This window comes from Callorhinus ursinus, unplaced genomic scaffold, assembly GCF_003265705.2.
Source record: "Callorhinus ursinus isolate GAN/ISIS: 27379988/994484 unplaced genomic scaffold, GSC_fseal_2.0 scaffold3, whole genome shotgun sequence".
Classification (NCBI taxonomy): Eukaryota; Metazoa; Chordata; class Mammalia; order Carnivora; family Otariidae; genus Callorhinus; species Callorhinus ursinus.
This window is the reverse complement of record NW_027397065.1, coordinates 2,324,007-2,344,942: the sequence shown is the minus strand read 5'-3', so window position 1 is coordinate 2,344,942 and position 20,936 is coordinate 2,324,007. Positions and strand designations below refer to the sequence as shown.

Genomic DNA, 20,936 nt, shown 5'->3' with positions numbered 1-20,936 from the left:
CTTGATCCCAGGACCCTGGGATCATGACCTGAGCAGAAGGCAGATGCTTAGCCAACTGAGCCACCCAGGTGTTCCTGATATTCTGTTTACATCTAAAATCCAAATTATGTTATAAAAAAGTTCACTAGTTGATATCCTCCACTTATATTAGAACTAGTTGTTCAATCTAAATTAGATTTTTTCCCTCCTTCCAGGGTATCATTATGTTCTTTCTGCCTTATAAATATAATAAAAAAATACATTAAAAGTATCCATACACAACTTCTTGGAGCCAGATTAGGTCTGAATGCAGAAACTGGCATCACATATCAGAACAATTACCAACAGCAAGGTCTTTTTGTTCTTTATTTTGATGACACAAAGGATTAAATAACAATTTTCTATGCTATAATAAATTTATCCATTTTCAGCCTTTTAACGGATGGAGAAAATTTGTTTTGTTCTAAATGAAAATAGAAAGTATAAGTACTGGTAGATGACGTCATATCTAATTATCCACATCTTAGTTTGTAGAAAGGCAATTCCAGGATATTTAAGTTGAAATATCTTGCCTAGAAATCAATGTAATAAATAGAAGCCTGATTTTTCTATAGAAAATACTTTTTTTAAAACCATATTCCACATTCCAAGTATAGATCTATTGGATAAATTTCTACATCTATTCAATTTTAGCATTTAAATATATTTCCAGGGTGGGAGGTAGGGGCACTCTTCTTACAACAAAAACTTTTGTGTTGACTCTCAGAACAATTAAATTCTTGCAGAGATTAACTTAGTGTGTTTCATTTCTAGCCCTGAAATTAGAAACAGTCTGTCTGGTTTAGGGAAAGATTAGCAAGAATTGTTCAAAGTACCATGTAAGGTCCAGTCACATGTTGGATTTGGGGTCTCCCAGAAACATCAACTCTGGGATCTGCCCTGGTTCCCCAACCAACCAGATCTGAAACAACAAAGATGAGTGCTCCGACAAGAGCATGGAAATGCTAAATACACCCCTCTAAGTTTGCATCCATACAACTCCCAATATCATGCATGGTACCCCAAGATGAAAGCATACTGATTTAGGTGTCAAGGATCTGGGATACAGATGGAGAATAAACACAATAATCTGCATGACTTGCCTTTATCGAGACACTCTCCATTTGTTAAAGTCCATAAAACGTACAATCCTTTGGAGCCATAAGAATCACATACGTGGAATCATTTAGTTTCCACCAAGACAGAGAAATGAGGACCAGGTTTACTCTTTGGTTTTAAACCACAACTAAACGACAACAAAACGGACAGAATCTATGAAACAGTGGTTTTCAGATACTGAACGACAGGCAACACCTGACAATAGCCCCTGAGAGAGGAAAAACAAATGAGACAACTAAAAAGATGCCTTTCCACCTGTATGGCCGAAAAGTGGAAATAATTCACCACCTCCGGGAAAATATGTTCAATCACCCTTCTTTCATTTTTCAGAATATGTAAAAGAATCCATTTATTTCACAAATAGGCATTGAGTCCCTAGTATGTAACCGTTATAGCCTCTCACAACCAGTAAGGAAGACAAGCAAGACACAAATCAACAATGAAATAAGTAACATCATTTCAGCTGAGAAAGAACCTAAAGTAAACAATAAAACAGTAATGATTCATAGGGACTGAGGACAAAGTATGTGCCTATTTAGACATGATAATCCTAAAAGTCATTTTTAAGAGGTCATTTGAGCTGAGAGACCTGAAAAGTGAGGAGTGGAGAGCTAGAGAACAAACAGTCTGGATATGGAACACATGACATCGAAAGCCCATGAGATGAGATTGAGACAGAAGAGCTAGTGAATGAAGGGAACCTGCTAGAAAATGAGTCCAGAATGGCAGGCATTTTATTCTAAGTGGATTTACTTTATTTATTTTATTTTTTTAAAGATTTTATTTATTTGACAGAGAGAGAGAAGCGAGACACAGCGAGAGAAGAACACAAGCAGGGGGAGTGGGAGAGGGAGAAGCAGGCTTCCCGCCGAGTAGGGAGCCCGATGCGGGGCTCGATCCCAGGACCCTGGGATCATGACCTGAGCCGAAGGCAGACGCCTAACGACTGAGCCACCCGGGAGCCCTAAGTGGATTTACTTTAAATCTGAGAATGTTTCAAGCAGGTGAATAACATGATTAAATTTCAATAAAAAACAATTCACCTGACTTCTGGGTGGAGAATGGATTATACCAGGTTAAGAGTGAATACAAAGAGCCAACATAGAAGGCAATTTGAGGAACAGGGCAAGAAATGATGGTAGACCAGAGTGGGAGCTGTAGGTGTGGGGAGAAGCAACTGAATTCAGAATACAAATTTATATTAAAATATTTCCTACACTGCAGATACTGTTCAAAGTACTTTCATGTAATAGCTCATTTGATACTACAACAACCATATGATGTGGGCACAATAAACATCCCCATTTTACAGATGAGCGAACTAAGGCACAGAGTAGTTAAGTAACTTGTCAAATATTACAGGCTAAGTAAGAGGTGAAGCCTGGATTTGACCTCAGGGGTCTGGCACTAGAGTTCCCATCTCTTTACCATTACATGATGTTGTAGAAACTACAGGAACTGCCAATCTCTCACCTCAATCACATTGGCTTTCTTTTGGTTTCTCAAAGAGGTCATGGTGTTTTTATTCCCCTGGTGCCCTCATATGGGCTTGTTTTCTTGCCCTGAAATGCATCCCCACCAGACTTTACGTTCTGCTTTACTCCTCCCTTCTTATCCTTCACACCTTCCCTCAGCTTCAATGTCACCTCCATATGGTGGGCTTTTCATCCTATCTAGAGTTCCCTCCCTCCACTGTTTTCCTTTTTATTACACTACTGTTTCTGCCTTCATAATCTTTTACTACAATCTATAGCTTACATGTATTTGCCTTATTATTCATCCAGTGTCCTTCTTCAACAACCGCATGACAGACTCCATGACACCAGGGACAATGTGTGTTTCATTACAGTATTTTTCGGCAGCTAACACAGTGTCGGAAACAGACCCATCACTCAGTAAGCATTGAATGAAAAAAACAGAAAATGTTTTGAAACCTAGCTTTTGAACAGACCGGTAATGAGGAAGAGGGAGAAAGAGCATATTGAGAAACAGTTCTGTAAAACAGGTCACACTTTGCTCAATGTTCAGAAGAATCACATATAAGGAGATAGTCATTCCTTCATTCAACAAATATTATTGGCTGCTTCATAAAGGTCAAGTGTCCTTGGATCACTGGGGGTGAATGCAGTAGTAAACAAAACAGACAAAAATACATGCCCTGATGGGCCATACAATCTAGTGGGAGGTAATAAACAAAATCGATAAATAATAGGCTAAAAATGAAAAATAAATCAAAGAAGGGGCCAAGGAGTGTTGAGCAGGGGAGTTGGGATTTTAAATAGATGTTCAGTGAAGTCTTCATTGAAAAGGTGACATTTTGGGGCACCTGGGTGGCTTAGTCATTAAGCATCTGCCTTCGAGTCAGGTCATGATCCCAGGGTCCTGGGATCGAGCCCCGCATCAGGCTCCCTGCTCCACGGGAGGCCTGCTTCTCCCTCTCCCACTCCCCCTGTTTGTGTTCCCTGTCTCGCTGTGTCTCTCTCTGTCAAATAAATAAATAAAATCTTTAAAAAACAAAAAAGGTGACATTTTAATACAGATCTGAAGGAGATGAGAGAACAAGCCAAGCAGGTATCTGGAGGCGGAGAGGTCCAGGCAAAAAAAAAAAAAAAAAAAAAGCAAGTGTAAAGCATTAAGATGGGAGCGGACTCAGTGTGCTTTAAGGAAAAGCAAGGAGACCAGTATGGCTGGAGCTGACAACGTGAGGGAGAGCAGTAGAAAAAGGAATTAGAGAGGTATTATCAAGGCAGGTATACAAACATCCTACACAAATTTGGCCCACTTGTGGGATACTTTAGAGAGATATGGGGAGCTGCTGGAGGATATTCAATAGTGGAATGACATAGTCTGACTTGGGTTTTAACAGGATTATTCTAGCTGCTCTGATAAGATTGAACCAAAGTGGAGCGAGGATGGACCTGTGAGTCCAGATAGTAGGCTATTGCTTAGTCCAAGCAATAGATAACAGTGGCTTGGACCAGCATGGTAGCAATGGAGGTGCTGAGATAGGAAAGACAACAGAGAGAGGAGATAGAAGGGCAGAGCAGGAGTTTGTATTTGGACATGTTACGTTTGAGATGTCTATTAACATTCAAGTGGAGATGTAGGATGGGCAACGGTCTATGTGAGTCTGGACTTCAAGGACAACTAGGCTGAGTCATAAATAAACACCTGACATTTACAGTCACAGGAGGCTGGGTGAGATTAACAAAAGAAAGTATATAAGCAGGAAAGATGTAGATGAACCAACAAAGAAGGGAGATGCTCGAGGAGTAGAAGAAAAAATAGAAGAATGTGATTCCTGGACATCAAATGCAGACAGTGCTTACCGGGGAAGTCTAAATGAATGATCAACTGGGTCAAATGTTACTGGCATAAAACACAACCATTGTGTCCTCCTTGGCCAGGGGTCCTTTGGAAAACCTTGTCTTTATCAATTTTGTGTTTGTTTTTAAATACTAGAAAGATTATCTATCTATCTATCATCTATATCTATCTATCTATCTATCTATCTATCTATCTATCTATCTATCATCTATCTATCTATCATCTATCTATCATCTATCTAGGATAGTCAACAAGAAGGTCCAGGGGCAGAAAGATATATTGTTTCTATCTATATTTATAGCTACAAATCTTTACAACTCTGGTAGGTTTGTTTTCATGACAACTATAATAGCCTTATAGATTGTTGCTCTTGTAGGAAATGAAATACCAGTGGTTAGGGTTCTAAAGCCTCCATAAGGATGTTAATGGTCTAGAACTGGATTTTGCTACCAATCCCCCAATGCAGATAGATGTCAGAGGAAGTTAGGGCTGTTATTTTCACAGCAGTATGGCGTATTTGTACAGGAGAAGTGCATACTACAGAATTCTGGAATCTTTTCTGTAATTCATAGACATACGTTTAGCAATAGTGATTACTTAGACTATACTTTTAGAAATCTGCACATTTTTTCTGCTCTTCTACAAGATGCATCATTATAAATGATGCTACACAGGATCCAAGGTCTCAGATGGACAATTTCAGAAGGAAAAACAGGAGGAAAATTTATAGATACAGATATAGATATATAATTTATATTATATGCAAATATTTGTTATATAATATATAATATTTATAGTTACATTTTTATTATATTTGCTTCAATGTGTACATCCCATTGCTCTAATTAGACATTTTTCCATTTAGAAAACAATCAGGTGTGCGACGCCTGGGTGGCTCAGTTGGTTAAGCATCTGACTCTTGATTTTGGCTCAGGTCATGATCTCAGGGTTGTGAGATCAGGCCCCGTGTTGGGCTTCACACTGGGTATGGAGTCTGCTTAAGATTCTCCCTCTCCCTCTGCCCCTCCCCCCCTAAAATTTTAGAAAATATCCAAGTGATCAAATTTTATAAGATAAGAACATCCCATTTGAAACTAAAATCCAATTTCATATTCTTTTAGAAGAGTCACCATTTCCACCGAGTTTTGCATTGGCAACATCAGAGTATTAATTCAGTAAAGAAGATTAGATATTACTATAAGTATGCAATAGATCATGTGCTTTATTTCTTGGATTCAGAGCTTTGTTCTGCTTTTTATTCCAAGTACATGAGGTGAGTGCAGATAAAATAAAATTAAACATATTTTTAAATAAAATTAATTTAAACTAAATGAAAATAGATATATTAGCATGCCCTAATTAATGCCAAATGACAAAAAATAATTTTTGCAGGCTAACCTGAAATGAGCTTTTTTGGACCCATGTTAATTATCTGTAGTCTCAATTTTATTTTTAACCACTAACTGCTGGGGCTGACTTCAATTGGCTTCATTTGTGTTTTAAATAATTAGTATTTAATAATGTATTATGCATTACAGGGATATTCACAGAGAACCCAAGTTTCAATTACCTGCCACTTCAAATTACAGGCTCCCAGTAATTAGCTTCTGCCACATAACCCATAATGGAACAGATCGAAGTTAATAGAAAGGAGGAGCAAAACTATATAGCCAGTTTGGCATGAGTAGATTTCAAAATGAACCAATTCGTGTACCTTTTAATGTATTTCTCTGCAGGAATTAAAAAGCTGTCTGGCTAACCTTTCCGAGCCTCCCTCATTTGTAATAAAAGAGATAATTATGAGGATAGTATCTGCCTCGTAGGGATTACTTATTCACCTATCCAGAGAGAGGCATATAGTTGAGATGTCAGAATTTCATCAGCTATAGTACATAGTACTATATTTAGAATAAAGTCTGAAGTCCTCATGTGACCTGTGAGGCTTTTTATCAAGGGTTCACAAACCTGACTGGACAGTAGTATCAGCTGGGGGCGGGGGGGGCGTCCCCTTAGATTCTGTGAGAGCAGGGTACGGGGAGGTGAGAAGGCTGGAGAGGGCTGGAGGTGGCTAGCCTCGGTATGCTTTATAAGTGTGCCCGGTGTGGGCAGGTTTGAGAACCCTTGTCCCACATGATCGTGTCTGGAGCTACATTGCCTGCAAGCTTATAAGAAATGCAAGTTATCAGGCCCCACATTAGACCAACTGAATCAGAAGCTGAGAGTGGGACACAATGATCTATGTTTTAGTAAACACTCTGGCAGATTTTGATACACACTGAAGGATGAGAACCAGCGCTACCAGGTCATGCCATTCCAAGTGTGTTTTACTTTCCTTCTGGCAACATCAGCACCGCCTGGGAGCTTGTTGGACATGCAGAATCTCAGACCTATCCCAGACCTCCTGAAGCCGAATCTGCATTTGAACAAAATCCCCAGGTGATAGGTAGTAACATGAAAGTTTGAGAAGCACTACTCTGACATAATGGCTCTCAACCTTGGCTTGCAAATTGGAAGAATCTGGAGGAGCTGTAAAAATTACAGATGGCTGGTAAGCTGAGCAGGGAGCTCCTGGGTCTCCCATTTCAACAAAGAAAGCTCCACTTTCATCATTTTGGAATAAGCTCCCCTTGTAAGAAGGGCTCTGCTACAACTAAATGCTTTGGGCTTCATCTACCCCCTTTTCACTAGAACAGCCTCACGATGGCTGAAATAACTTAATTAGTACAACTCTTGCTTCTGTCTATGCTCCGAGAGCTTCATAGTATCCCTAGCTCCCAAAGCAGCCTCTGATTCTTTCTGGGTGTCTCGACACTCCCACGAAGCCCACACTGTGCCAGAGCCACTCTATTTACCCTGCCCTTCTCCCCTTAACTGTGGGTCTCATGTTGTCCCTTTTAGCTTAAAGCCATGGCACTGCCTAAGCCTTGGTTTCAGAGTCTCAAAAAAAAAGTTGCTCTGCTCCCATGGTAGGCATAGATGGGGTAGGTCCCTGTCCTCCCCACTTCCTCACCAAGAACAGAAAGGAAAAACCTTTCCCTTTAGTTTTCAGTGAAATGAAAATCCCCCATAGCAATGTACACGATTTCCAAGAATTATCTCTTCAGGGTGTATCAGACACCACCAGATCCTAACCCCCAGTTCAGGTCATGGTAGGAGCAGCTATATATTGTGAGCCAACAGAGTCCTCTTGGAGCCAAGCCTCAAGAAGCCCCTTATGGAATCGATGGAGATGCCGGAGCCCAAGTTTCTACACAGGCTGCTCTCAGGCAGATCTGCTTTCTGCCACTGTCGTCTGTGGTCTGACAATCCCTCCTCCCTCGCACCCTCTGGGGAGTTAACTTAGGATCTTTCTGTGGTGTTCCAGATACGAAGGGGGCTTTCCCATCTGCTTGGAGACTTAAGTACAGTTTCCAACTCCCAGGCAAGGAACTGGCAGATGTAAATACAGAAAGTTTGGCCAAAACGCTGTTTGGCACCACGTCAGTACATTGTAAATCAACTTACAAGATGGCAGAAGACCCGACTTTAAAAGAAGTATTTGAGGCAATGTTTTCAAGAAGGTCCTTATTTACCACAGAATTATTACAAACTCCTTGTTGCTTGAAAACAAATCTTCCTTCCTACACTCAAACATTTATCTTCATTCTGAACTCACAGGCTATTTCTAGTTTCCAGCAAAATTTGTTTTGCTCCAAAATGTCTTTAATCGTGAAGGAGATAATATATATTTTCAGTGTGTCAGTATAGCTGTAGGATGTTCTCACATCATTTCTGGAAAGCTAAAAACTTTGAAGCTTTTCAGGACCAACTACTGAAAACCAGAAGTGCCTTCCTTGCTCTATTGTCATAACAATGTAATAAAGTCTGCAATGAATCGAAGAAAGTCAGTAGAATTGTTCCTGGGTTATAGTCCCTGCTCAAAAAATACTTGTTGAATGAATGAAAAAATTGGTGTACAAATGAATCAATTTCTGCTTTTACGTTGGTAGCCTGAACCTAAAGAGTTCTAAGAACTAAGAGTTATGTAAACTTGGAGCACATTATTTCCCTAATTATTTTTGCTACATTTTCTTTAGAAGTAAAAGGTCGGATATTTTATTTGATGTCTATTTTCACTTCAAAAATTCACATATTCACATACTTATATAAACATTCTCAGGACACGTGGTAAAGGTATACCAGTACTTGACTATTGTGCGTGCTGGGATGTGGGTTCTACTGGCAAATTTCCTCCAATACTTTCTGGATCTCTGGGATCAAGTTAAATGGTTATATGGAGATTTGCCCACATCTTCCTGGAAAGCAGATTCTGGTTCTGTTCTAATGACAAATATTTCCTTAGGCTAAAAAGGCAAGAGTGAAAGTCACAACATACTGATCTCCAGCAAGAAATGACACTGACAACATAAGCTTATATAGACATGAATTGCACCTGTATTTTTCTAAACATTCATTCCTGTGATAGTCTAGAAATCCCAATAGTCCATATAATCCTCATCTGCTAAACTATTCAGCCACTAACCTTAGGTGGCCAACAAACCATGAATGGCATATTCCTGGAGCAGAACGGTGAGAGAGAGACAAACAGCCTGACATTTTTCTTCTTTTGTCCTCAGCTTCTGAAGCTACTGGTTAATAGAACTGCTCAATGAATAAAACATAAGTTCTTGATGGCACCTGTGGCAAGGAGGTAATGAGTTTCTGTCTTAGTTTCAGTGTGGTGTTAACATCATCCCACTGACCTTAATTTCAACAGGCTCCCCCCTCTACCTAAGGAGTAACAACCAAATGTATTAACGAGCTCCAGAGTCGGACTTCGTGGGTGTACATACTATCTTACGCACTAAGTGACATGGGGCTGTCGCTGTAACCTCCCTGTGCCTGTTTCTCCATCAGTAAGTTGGAATGACAACAACATCAATGTGAATATTAAGGAAGGTGGTTTAGTCATCCATTTAACAAATGTTTATCGAATGCCCACTGCATGCCAGGCACTATGCAGAACAGAGTGATGATCAAGACAGAAAAGAAAGTCCCTGTGCTCACGGAGCTTACATTCTTCTGAGGAAAAAAAAAAAAAAAAAGATGGAAATACACTTAGAAGAGTGACTGGCACCCAGTAAATAGTGCCTTCTGCACGTAGTTATTGAGCACTCTTTGGGGCCATGGGGTTAAAAATAGTGATTTCAAGCAAATACTCTCTTGAACCTTTTCTTTCCTAGTTATGCTTTTCTGTATTTTCCAACACATTTACAATGAGCACTGGTTACTTAGGTAGTAAATTAACAACAACGACAAAAGAGCAATGACATAATTTAACGAATACCTCACGGTGTCTGCTGGAGAGAGCTATGGTTCTGGTAACGGGTCCATGAACATTCACTGCCCAGTCTCTTTTCAGCCCAAATGCGTACTTTCCGTCCCATTCATTCTGTTACTTCAGCATCTCTCATCCTTTGCTCTAGTCTCTATCCTGAACCTCCTCCTTGGTGGATGGACAGGACTGTTATTTTTGTGTTTTCAAACCTGCATTTAATAATAATAATAAAAAAAAATCACTCCAAATCTTTTTCATCCTCGTACACAGAAATTCCCAAGCAACTATTTGCCCTATTGCTAGTGAGCTTCAACTATTTCTTGGTTTTTCAGGGGAACCGCCTTCTCTCTCTTCAGCATGAATGCTTTGTAGTATTTCTGTTTTCTCTAACTGTGGATGCTAAATGTTATACTTAATATTTTTCTTCTTTCTACCTTTCATCATCAGAGCCTCACCAAATCCCAACACCTTCTTTTTAATGACATGTTTTGGCTCTACCTAAATTAGAACAACCTCTAAAATCCCAGCAAATGACCTTCCTTTCATAAATCATTTTCCAAAACCATGATATGGTTGTGCTATTCTCATTCTGCAGGAATTACTTGGCTATTTAATTTTGTCGGGTTACCTTTCTTCCTTGCTCATGACGTTCACTTTTAAATTCTCTGCTCTCAGGGAGCCTCCTTCTCCCTCTCCCTCTGCTCCCCTTGCCTGTGCTCTCTTTCTCTCTGTCAAATAAATAGACAAAATCTTTAAAAAAAAATCAAAAGTATTGCCACGTAGTAAGCATCAAAGATACTACTTATAAGAAAGCCTATGTCATATAGATGTTCAGAAATTTAGGTTTAAATTGCACTTCCCTTTAGCACTAAACAATATTCCTAAGCCCACATGGTACTTGAAAAAAACATGTAAAAATTTTAGCAGTCTCCTTTCCCCAAACATTCCTGGCACACTGGTCTGTTTCATAAATCCACCTTGCATGTCACTCTAACCCCAGCAAGTGTGATACCATGCATATGTTGGCAGAGCACATCACACCATCCTTAGGTGGCCAGCTAGGCCTGGGGCTGATTTCTCCTTCTCCCTCCCCAGCGAGGGAATGACCCATCCCTTACTTCTGAAGAGGTCAGTCAAGTCTTAACAAAACTATCCTGAGGACTTGAGGAAACAAAGATTTCTAACACAGTCAAGCAACACTTAAAACTGTGTACTTTATTGGACTACTTTCAGAGTTTATAGGCTGCTCCACTGATCTCCACTAGAGGTGTCTCTTACTTTCATCCCATCTACCAATATTCTTCCACTCCTTGGAATCAAGACCCCAGAGAAAATAAACAGAATATTTCTTAAAGTAAAAGTTTACTCTAAAAATATTTTGTAGAAGAAGAAAATAACATCAACTTTTTCATGCAAAGCAGCTTAGTTCCTCCTTTTTACCAATTCATTCCGAAGTAGGAGCTTGTCCTTAAACTTGTAGAACTCAAAGACTCACTGGAATGGGTCCTCCAAAAACAAAGGGGAAAAAGTCTCTGAAGGATAAAGGCATGCCTCTATCCAGAGAAACAAAATGGGCTGGCAGCTTTAAAATAACCTCCCTTCCCTACTCTTCACACTTTCCCTGTATATGGCCATAATGCTTCAAAAATATTGGGGTTTAGCCTCAAAGAAAGTTGTTACGCACATGTGTAACTTGACTCCTACTCTTTTCTTCACTCCTAATTGTAAGACAAGCATTGAAAACCAAACCTGCTTGATTTCAAGCTAAGGAGCGTCATACTTTATTTTGGAAATTTAAGGCAGAGAACACAACCTCAGGACTAACCAGTTGCCATGTGGCTATGTTTATGCAGAGCTGAGGCACAAAAATGACTGGCAGTTGCAACAATTGCATGGTTAATGTTTAGTGGTTGTAAGGAAGGAACTAAAGATATTAGCGCATAAAAGCACACAACAGGAAGAAACCCAAAGGGATTGACGCATAGTCTTCCAGACTATAATGTAGCATGCCCATCCTATGATTGCTATGAACTGGGTTACTTCCATAATTTCTCTAAAGAAATGCATCCAAAACACTCTGCCAGTCAGGAATCCAGTAGGAAACAGATGGCACAATCAAATTGGATAAGTTAAAGACAGTTTAATACGGGAAGTATTTATAAGGGTGGGCAGCTTAAGGAAATCACAATTTGTAGTGCAGGACTCCTGGACCAATAGTGGTGAGGTCTTACCACCTCTGTCCTGAAGGGTCAAGAAGAGAGAACAGTTGGGAACCAGCAGGCAGAGAGGGTTATGTGGAGATGGCGGCCTTGTAGAAGCTAATGACTTTATTGTAGGAATAGGGCAGCCTATGACAATCCCACAGCATCGGGAAGAAGCCAAGAAGAAACACACACTGCTGTCAGCTTTCTCTTTCCCTGTGATCACCTACCATTGCTCCCCATGGCTGAACCCAATAGGAACAGTCTGTACAGAGTCTCACAGGGCACAAAGCAGGAGGAGAAGGGTACAGAGTGTATCTGGAGGGGCAAACCTATGTCTCACTAAGTCAGATAATATTTCTGGCCTTCCATTTCTGCCTTGTACACAACTGGTACAAGGGGAGTCTGACTTTTGATCAGTTATTTAACAGGAAGCCACACTGATTTAATAGAAGGAAAAAAATAAGATTTAAATTTAATGATTGATTTACTTAGATTTTTATCAATTCCTCCATTCTTCTTTGGCACATAATACCTAGAACAGGGTTTTTTTGTTTTGTTTTTCCCAAAGCATTTTGCTATGCATCTGAAATTAGATTTTATTTTATAGGTCATAGGTTCTGAAGAATTTTGAGCTGGAGAATGCCAAGCTCTGATTTGCATATTTGAAAGAATACCCTATAGTATTTAAAAGATTATTTTGAAAGTGATGTATCTAGAGATAGTAATACTATCTGAGATATTGAGGACAGTTGGGAGAAAGAGAAGGCGATGGATGTGAGAAACTTGGAGAGGTAAGATTAATAGAATTCCAACCGTAATTGAATATCAGCATTAAATTATGAGTGCAGAGTGACTCTTAGACTCCTAGTTTTTTTTAAAAAAAAAGTGTAGATGGTTAGTGGGAGAGGTGGATACTGATTTAATTTGGGACATAAGGAGCTCAATGTGCCTACAAAATCCAACCAACTGGATACATACCCGTCACACAAAAGAAAGAGATAGGGAATTTGCCATAATGTAGGAAGTAGTTAAGGCCATGGTTATGAGTAGAATCAGGTAAAGATGGAGGGCAGCACAAAGAGATGGCCAAAATGGAGGCTTTGGCAACAACATTTTGAGAAATCAGACCTCTCCCTGTTTTTAGTGCTATTGCAAATCTTTCCCATGACTGTAAGCCCCATCAAGGACAGAGACTTGGCCTGTCTTGTTTCTCCCCAAGATCTAGCACAGTGCCTGGCACACAGTTAAGCACTCACTACGTATTATTGAATGACTTGTGGGTTCAGTTTGCTAATGGGCACAGGAGAGGGTGATCTGATTTAGCTTATTCAGAGATTAATTTACTCCCAAGGATTCTCCCACCTCTGCCTTTTTTAGGGCTCTCTGCTGAATCTGAAGTTCCTTTCCCTGACTCTGTTGCTGGGAAGTTACAATATATCTTCTTTGCTTCTATTCTTCCCAGTTTTTAAATTTGTCATCAGAATGATTCATTGAGTAGCATAGTTTTTAGACTTTGTTTCAGGTCTATCCTTTAAGAAATAAATATTTTTAATCATGCCGCTTTATTCAGGTGGGGTTTTTTTTTTTTCCTCTAGAGAAAGATTATCTCACTTTTTTCCTGTAAAACCAGAGGTCCATTCAAAGTTTGGATAGTAATAATCACCAGACTGATAGGACACACACTCATAAATATGGATAGATCATGTACCAAAAATCACAAGTACTTTAATGACTGTGTATCTTAAAGCAGTGGTCTCCGAACCAGGGTTGCTTACCCTGGGAGTACCCCAAGACCCCCAAGGGGTACATGGACACACAAAGGGAAGCAATTTCCAGAACTTCAAGCCTTATCTGGCCTCTTGCCTAGGACTCATCTGTCTAAAAGAAGGTGTCTGTGGTGGAGGCTGGTCATTCTACTTTTGCTTCTTCTTTACCAGTTCTCATAAACTTCAGAATGGATCAGAACCATCTGGAATGCTTGTGAAAACCCAGGTTGCTCTCCCATTACCAAAATTTCTAATTCAGTAGGGTAGGATACAGTCTGAGGATGTGCATTTCTTATAAGTATCTAGGTGGTGCTAAAGTTATTGTTTCAGGAACAAACTTTGAGAACCAAAGGCTTCAGACAATCGGTCTTTTCCCACTTTATAAAAAACAACCACCACATCAAACACACTTCAGTTAATCCATCCTGAGTCTTAGGATGCTTTTCCATGGAATGTGAAAACTATGAGCAAACAGGACAAATCAAAATTAATTATTCTGATAACAGTGTACAAATCAAATCTTTTTAAGGCAGGTCTTTGCAAAAATATTAAGAAAGACTTTGTTGAGTTGTCAGCTGAAAGGTAATTGAAAATAACTTTCAGGATGCCTGGGTGGCTCAGTCGGTTAGGTGTCTGCCTTTGGCTCCGGTCATGATCCCAGGGTTCTGGGATCAAGTCCCACATTGGGCTCCTTGCTCAGCAGAAGCCTGCTTCTGCTTCTACCTGCTGCTCCCCCTGCTTGTGCTTTCTCTCTATATCTGACAAATAAATAAATAAAATCTTAAAAAAAAAAGAAAATAACTTTCAATAGAATGCTATGGGATTTTTGGCACATAATTCAGAAAGAGGTAAAAAAATTGAGTAGCACTGCATAATAAAACTATGATTTCCATCATTTCCTTGTATGTGAACGTTTTCTCTGAGTTTAAATCTATAAAAACAAAATAGGAACAGAATTGAAGCTAAGCCATGACACATTTCCAGTTTTTAAGTAATATTTACTCACAGAAATGTGAATTGGGAAAAACAGCTCTAACCATCTCACTGAGATAGATTTCTTTTTTTAAGATTTTATTTATTTGAGAGAGAGTGAGAGCGGGAGAACATGAGCAGGGGGAAGGGCAAAGGGAGGGGTAGAGGGAGAGGGAGAAGCAGACTCCCTGCTGAGCAGGGAGCCAGAAGAAGCTTGATCCCAGGACCCTGAGCTGAAGGCAGTTGCTTAACTCACTGAGCCACCCAAGCGCCCCCTGAGATATATTTCTAATAAAATTTTACAATTTGTATAATTATCTTTCAAGGTTTGTAATAGTGTAATATTGTTTTGATCAATTGTATAATCAGTAAATTACAATGATAATTCAATACGGGAGAGGATTTTAAACTTTTACTATGTTCACAAGAAAAATTAATTTTCAACTTTTAAATACAATTTTTGATGTATATATGTTTGATAGCTAAATCAGTAGAAGCCCTTCAGGCATATAAATGTATAATATCTGTTTAAAATTCCATGGGGGAAAACTGAAATAAAAAAAACAAGTCTAAAAATAAGAACAGAAAAATATAAAATGTCTGGCTGTTGAGTCTTTTTCTTCAAGCATTTTAAAAATGGATAATAGTAGGTATGAAACCACTATGGTATTTAGATTCCACTGAATATATTTAAAAGAGTAATGTTACTTGTTTATTTTAGAATGGCAATATTTAAAATATGCCAAGTATATCATCCTTCGCAACTGTTTGACTTTATGATGAAAAATGTTTTTGTTGACAACTTAAAATGTGATGGCCATATAAGTTTTAAAATTTTGTTTTAGAATAAACACTACCAAAAATCACTTAAGACTTCCTGCTTTAAGGCAGTAAATTTTTAATCTTCAGCAGGGATCATTTGATAGGCTCAGACAGAATTCTGAATTAAATTTTAATTAAAACCCAAGCTTTGCTTATTCTGTAAACACCTCAACAAAAACCATTTCTGTTCTTGTTTGGCATTCGCTCTTTCTTGTCCAGCTGGGATCCAAACATACAGAAATGAGTAATAATGGGAAAAGATTATACAATCTTGAATGACTCACTCAAAGGCCTTTATAAACTTTCTATTTAGACTTGTTTCAGAAAAGAATCCTTTTCTTGAATTCGTTTGTTTAGCAAATGGAAATTGCAGCTAAAAAAAAAGCGAAAAAAAAAGGATGCCCAAATATCTGTACAAAAACATTGCTGTGGGCATTTTTCTTCAAAAAACATTTCACTGCATTTGTAATATTAGGAAACACAAAAAGAAACACATTAAAACACATTTACATCATCGAGTCTTTAGCCACTTGATAGATTATTTTCTTGGGAGACATTCATGCTCAGGTTATGCCCAAAATTTACTCTGAAACTTTTTGCAACCTATTACATTTTTTCTGTCCATTTCCAAATTCCCTAACTTCATTTTACATGATACATGGCTTTTGGACAATTAGCTCAAGGCTAACCCAGTTCCTATTTCCTGTACTGTATTGAAAATTCACTTCAGATTAGCCAAGGTCTATTTGCTATCACATTAAAATGATATATCCCTCCCTATACAATCTCTTACCTCTTTTTCATTTTAGCCACTCTGGAAGACTACCTCTTCTCAATAGCCTCCAGTGGTAGGGGCACATACTTCCTCCTGATACCTCCCCATACTTCTTCCTTCCTCCTGCCTTCTAAAGGCAGCCTAGCCTTTAGAAACTGAAAACCCCCTCTGGCTGACTTTGGGTGTTACAAGCCTCCTTAAACTTCTCACTCTGTCCCAGTATTCTGGGTATTGGAACATCCTACAGACTCCATTATTTGCACCTAGATCAATAAAAATCTACTTGATGGGTTTATAAACATCTAATAAGAGTGTATATGCACAAGTAATGAAAATTCTTATCCACTCCCTTGGGTAATTGCTGTTTAAAGCTCTGGGTGAATGATATGACAGACTGGATTGCATGTTATAAGGACAAGCTCAGCAAGGAAAAGAATTTCTTCTGCATCTATTCATGCCCGATTTCCCATATATTTTTGACATTCCAAGAAAGAAACCTCAAAATAATTTTCAACTCACCTTTGTCCTTTCTGATATCTTCGATACAACCTTAGAACATATCACGGATTTGTTCTTCCAAATTATCCGTAAATATATTGAATGGAATAGGCTGTAAAAAAATCCCCATGGGATGCATCCAGTATAAAACCTTTATGTGGGCAGAGACCTGTCTAACTCATTCACTGCTGAATCTCCAGAGCATAGGACAGTGCCTGATATAGTAAGTACTCAATAAATAGTGAATGAATCAAACATGAAGGAATGGATGGAAATCTGGGTGGATAGAAACTTGGTGTTTTTGACATCTTCTGATCACTTTTTAGATAGAATCTTCTAGGCAGTAAATTAACCTCCTAAATGTATAACAATTGGAACATAATATTTTGTATTTTTCTTGAGGATGTCATGCAGGCCCTGGAGATTACCTCATTGACTAAAAACTAATTATGTGACTTTGGACCAAGGACTTGAGTTTTCTACAGCTGATCTCTCATTAATCAGATAGTAACGACACCTGTCTCACAAGCCTATCGGGAGATGATACACACAAAGCACTTGGCCTGGTTCACAGGAAACATTTTGTAAATGTGAGATATCACTTTTCCTACTGCATGTTTCTTTCACATACGAGATTAATGCCTAACTGTGTAGATGTAAACACTATTGGAATTACTCTCAATTTTTGCAGGTACATATATAATCACTTCTCTGCTAGCCACAAAATCATTTCATCCAAGCCAGCAGCTTGAACTTTGTGATGGAACTAGAACGTAAAAATGTCGGTGCACATTAGCATTTCAAGTTGTAAATAACCAGACCAGTCACAGTATAGTAAAAGAAGGACTTTAGGTTTCTTTGGTGAAACAAAAGCAGGTATAAAAAGTTACAAAGGTTTTAGATTTTCATTCACAAAAAAAAAAAAAACAGTCATTCACATTTTACACTATACACGTTATAATATAAATACAGGAACGTATTATGTGCATTGTAATGAAGGAGAAAAATTAAAACCTAAAAGGTCAACACAGTGTTGTTCTGTGCTCTGGAACACTCAGAGGTGGATTATACTTAGTGCAGCAACCAAGGGATCTTGCTCAAAGACTCTGAGGGTGATGGGAGCTACTGTTGTTCCTTCCAAGCCAAAGGAGGTTTCATGAAAACGAATCCATGTTGGGTCTGCTCTTTTTGCATTTTATTTGTTGTCTGCTCTTCTCAAGGTTGTTCTAACTAAAATTAGGGAAAGACTCCCAAATGCCTTCTTTCCACGACAGGGTTTTCCTTAAACATTAAGTGGATAATGATTCAAATTCATCTTCAGCAGTCACTTTATTCAAATAAAGGGAGAAAACACAGTAGGAAGAGATAGGGAGAAATGTCAACATGTACACTCCACCTAACAGGAAGAAATACCCACACTCCATCTGTAGCTCCTTGCTTAGAATGGGCAAACACCATTTGCTGAAAGCTATACATTTTCCACTCTTCTCATAATAAACACTGGATGCGTTCTATCCATCACATTATTTAATCAGGGACAAAATACCTAGATTATATGGTCCCAAATGGTGTGGGGGAAGCATAAAGGCTAACACTGAAAAATAACTAGCATACTAGGTCAATTTTCAGGTTTTGGGGAAAATAACATCCAATAAATTAAATCAGTATGGCTTACTTCATTTATTTATGTATGCTTCACAGCTGCAGCATTCATACATGAACATTCAAAACTTTATAAAAGATTAAAATGGTTATATATACAAAATTTCTTTCTTTGAATGTGTGCAGTTGTTTTAACAATCCCCCACCCTCCAGAACCCTTAGGTCTATATCCATTTGAAATGTGTTGATCTGTGATCTTGCAAGTTAGTGTTACGAAAGCCATTAAAAAGGAGACCTGGTTGAGTTAATAATTAGCACTTTGACCCCTAAAAAAATGCTCCTGGTCCTAGAAAAGTCCTCCATTCAGGCCTTTCCTGTAAGTGAAGAAAAAGGAATGCAGCAAAGAAGAGTTCCACGGTGCAGTCCCTAGTTCTGTGGGGATCCTGTCAGCCAGGCTTCAGCGTCACGTGGAAGCAAACTGCACTTACGGCTGACATGGCGCAGTGACCTACAAGACCTTGTGTTTGTTAGTTGTCCAGGAAAAGCCGTCCTCAGTCTTGCTGACAAAGGGCAAGTGAAACCATTTCCAGCCTAAACAAACTACAAAAAGCAGCCGAACCAATGATTAAAGACCTCTGAGGCTCCATAATCATCATTAAATATGCCCAAACTCTGTGTGACTTTTTATTTTATATACAGGATTAAAATCAACATTAAATCATCTTATTTACATTGCCATTGGTGCTGAAATGGAGCTTTTTAAATAGTACGGTAGGCTGGTATACATTATAAAATGGCCTGCACTGGAGGCAAATAGAAAACTAAAGAAATTAGATAGGCTGGAAACAGTTACTTTCTGCCCTCATTTTCTTTCATTTTGTTAGCTTTCTTTTTGAATGCCAATACTTTCATCTGAAACGTTTTGGGAGCACAGCAACCCCAAATGACTGGACGGTGGTCCAAAAATCCAAACCAACTGATAATACTTCTCGAGGTGATAGGAAAGGCACAGGAAGTTAGGACTTTGGCTGAAATGATGAAAACACATGTTTGCCATGTTAGGGATCAGCGCCTGGACTCCTGCCACCTCCGGCTCCAACGGTGATCATGTTTTGATGTATTTATTGAATTGTCCTTTGCTGATGAGGAATTTTTAAAGTATTTCTTAGAGTAAGTCCTTTGGTATGCAGACGCTACATGGAACGAAAGAAAGAAAGAAAGAAAACACAACAATATTACTTGCTCCATACCCTAAACTACCAATACCGTAGCCATAAAATGAGCATGTCTAGTAGTTGTTATAGCACGGTTGTCCATTCTTTCTAAAGGACCACTTACGGTTCATGCAGGTAATTTTAGGCATAGCCCATCTTCCATTTCCGAGACAACGGATAGTTGGAAGGTGGCGTTGAATGAAACCATCTTTGCAGTGATATCTAATCAGAGAGTTGATTTCATAACGAGGTTTCATCTTTCCAAAGGTCTTGGCATTTTCTACAACAGGAGGCTGGCCGCAGGCAACTAAAGAAAAGTAAGCTGGGTTATTGCCAAATAATCTAAGTATTTCTATTAGTAGGAATCTTTTTTTTCTCTTTCCCTTTTTCTGCTACCCAACCAAGCACCCTCATCAAAGGCAATCATTTAGAATTAAAGAATTGAAATTTTTCAAGAGAAATACTAAATACTGAGGCTCTGAGCCTAGTTTAAATATCAGATTATATCACCTTCAGCTGTGTTTTATTAAAAACCACTGGGCTAAATGATTATATATTCATCTATCCATTTGGAAGGGTCACTTTTCTGAAAAATTCCAAATTAAAAAGCACCTGTCTCACGCCAACATGTGGCTTGTCGTTATTGTCTCCATCAGCATCCTAAAGTTTGTATTTATTACCCATCTTCAATTGGAACAATATGGATTTGTGACAATTAACTATCACAGTCACCTCCCTGAAAAAAATTACAATCTATAATAACATTGTAGTTTTTAAAATATGGATAAAATATGGACAAAATATGGATTCCTGAGTATAAAGAAAATATCTCTGGTTCCCTTTATTTTCTCTGTCTGTCCTCTGCCTGGAAACGGGGAAAGTCAGGACATAACATCCATGCCTCAGTTTTGCAATTAACATAAATTTCAACTCTTCAGAAGGGCTAATAAAGGTAAATCTTGGAATATATAACCATTATTTTAAATTTACAATGAAAAATTCTGAATATCAACAAACCTAGCAATGTAGAAATAAAAAAGAAATAGCAGTAAAAGAAACCTAGCAATTTTGAAATTCAAAAAGCTGGGAAAATTGATTCAACTGAATGTGTATTAACTTACAGTTGTATTCAACATTAGTGTATTGTTTAAAATGATATACTTCAATAATTAACTTTTATTAGGTGATTGTGTTTTGCTATATGTCTCTAATTAAAACATAACTTCAAAATAATTTCCCTAAATGGCACTTCCTTTTCATAGTTTACTTTGAGAATTCTGATATCACAAAGCCCATGTCATA

The 20,936-nt window shown here is 38.5% G+C and overlaps 1 protein-coding gene across 2 annotated transcripts in view; it reads right to left on the bottom strand.

Annotated features, from left to right (window-relative positions):
- Positions 1 to 18,479: 18,479 nt before the first annotated feature.
- Positions 18,480 to 20,936, bottom strand: part of VCAN (versican) — a 113,266-nt gene continuing 110,809 nt past the window's right edge. For both annotated transcript variants that reach the window (XM_025866736.2, XM_025866737.2), the window contains 2 exons: positions 19,759 to 19,941; positions 18,480 to 19,613 (listed from right to left, as the gene is read on the bottom strand). In XM_025866736.2, the coding sequence (XP_025722521.1) occupies positions 19,486 to 19,613; positions 19,759 to 19,941 (311 nt within the window). In that variant the 3' untranslated portion in view covers positions 18,480 to 19,485. The remainder of the gene's footprint in view (positions 19,614 to 19,758; positions 19,942 to 20,936) is intronic.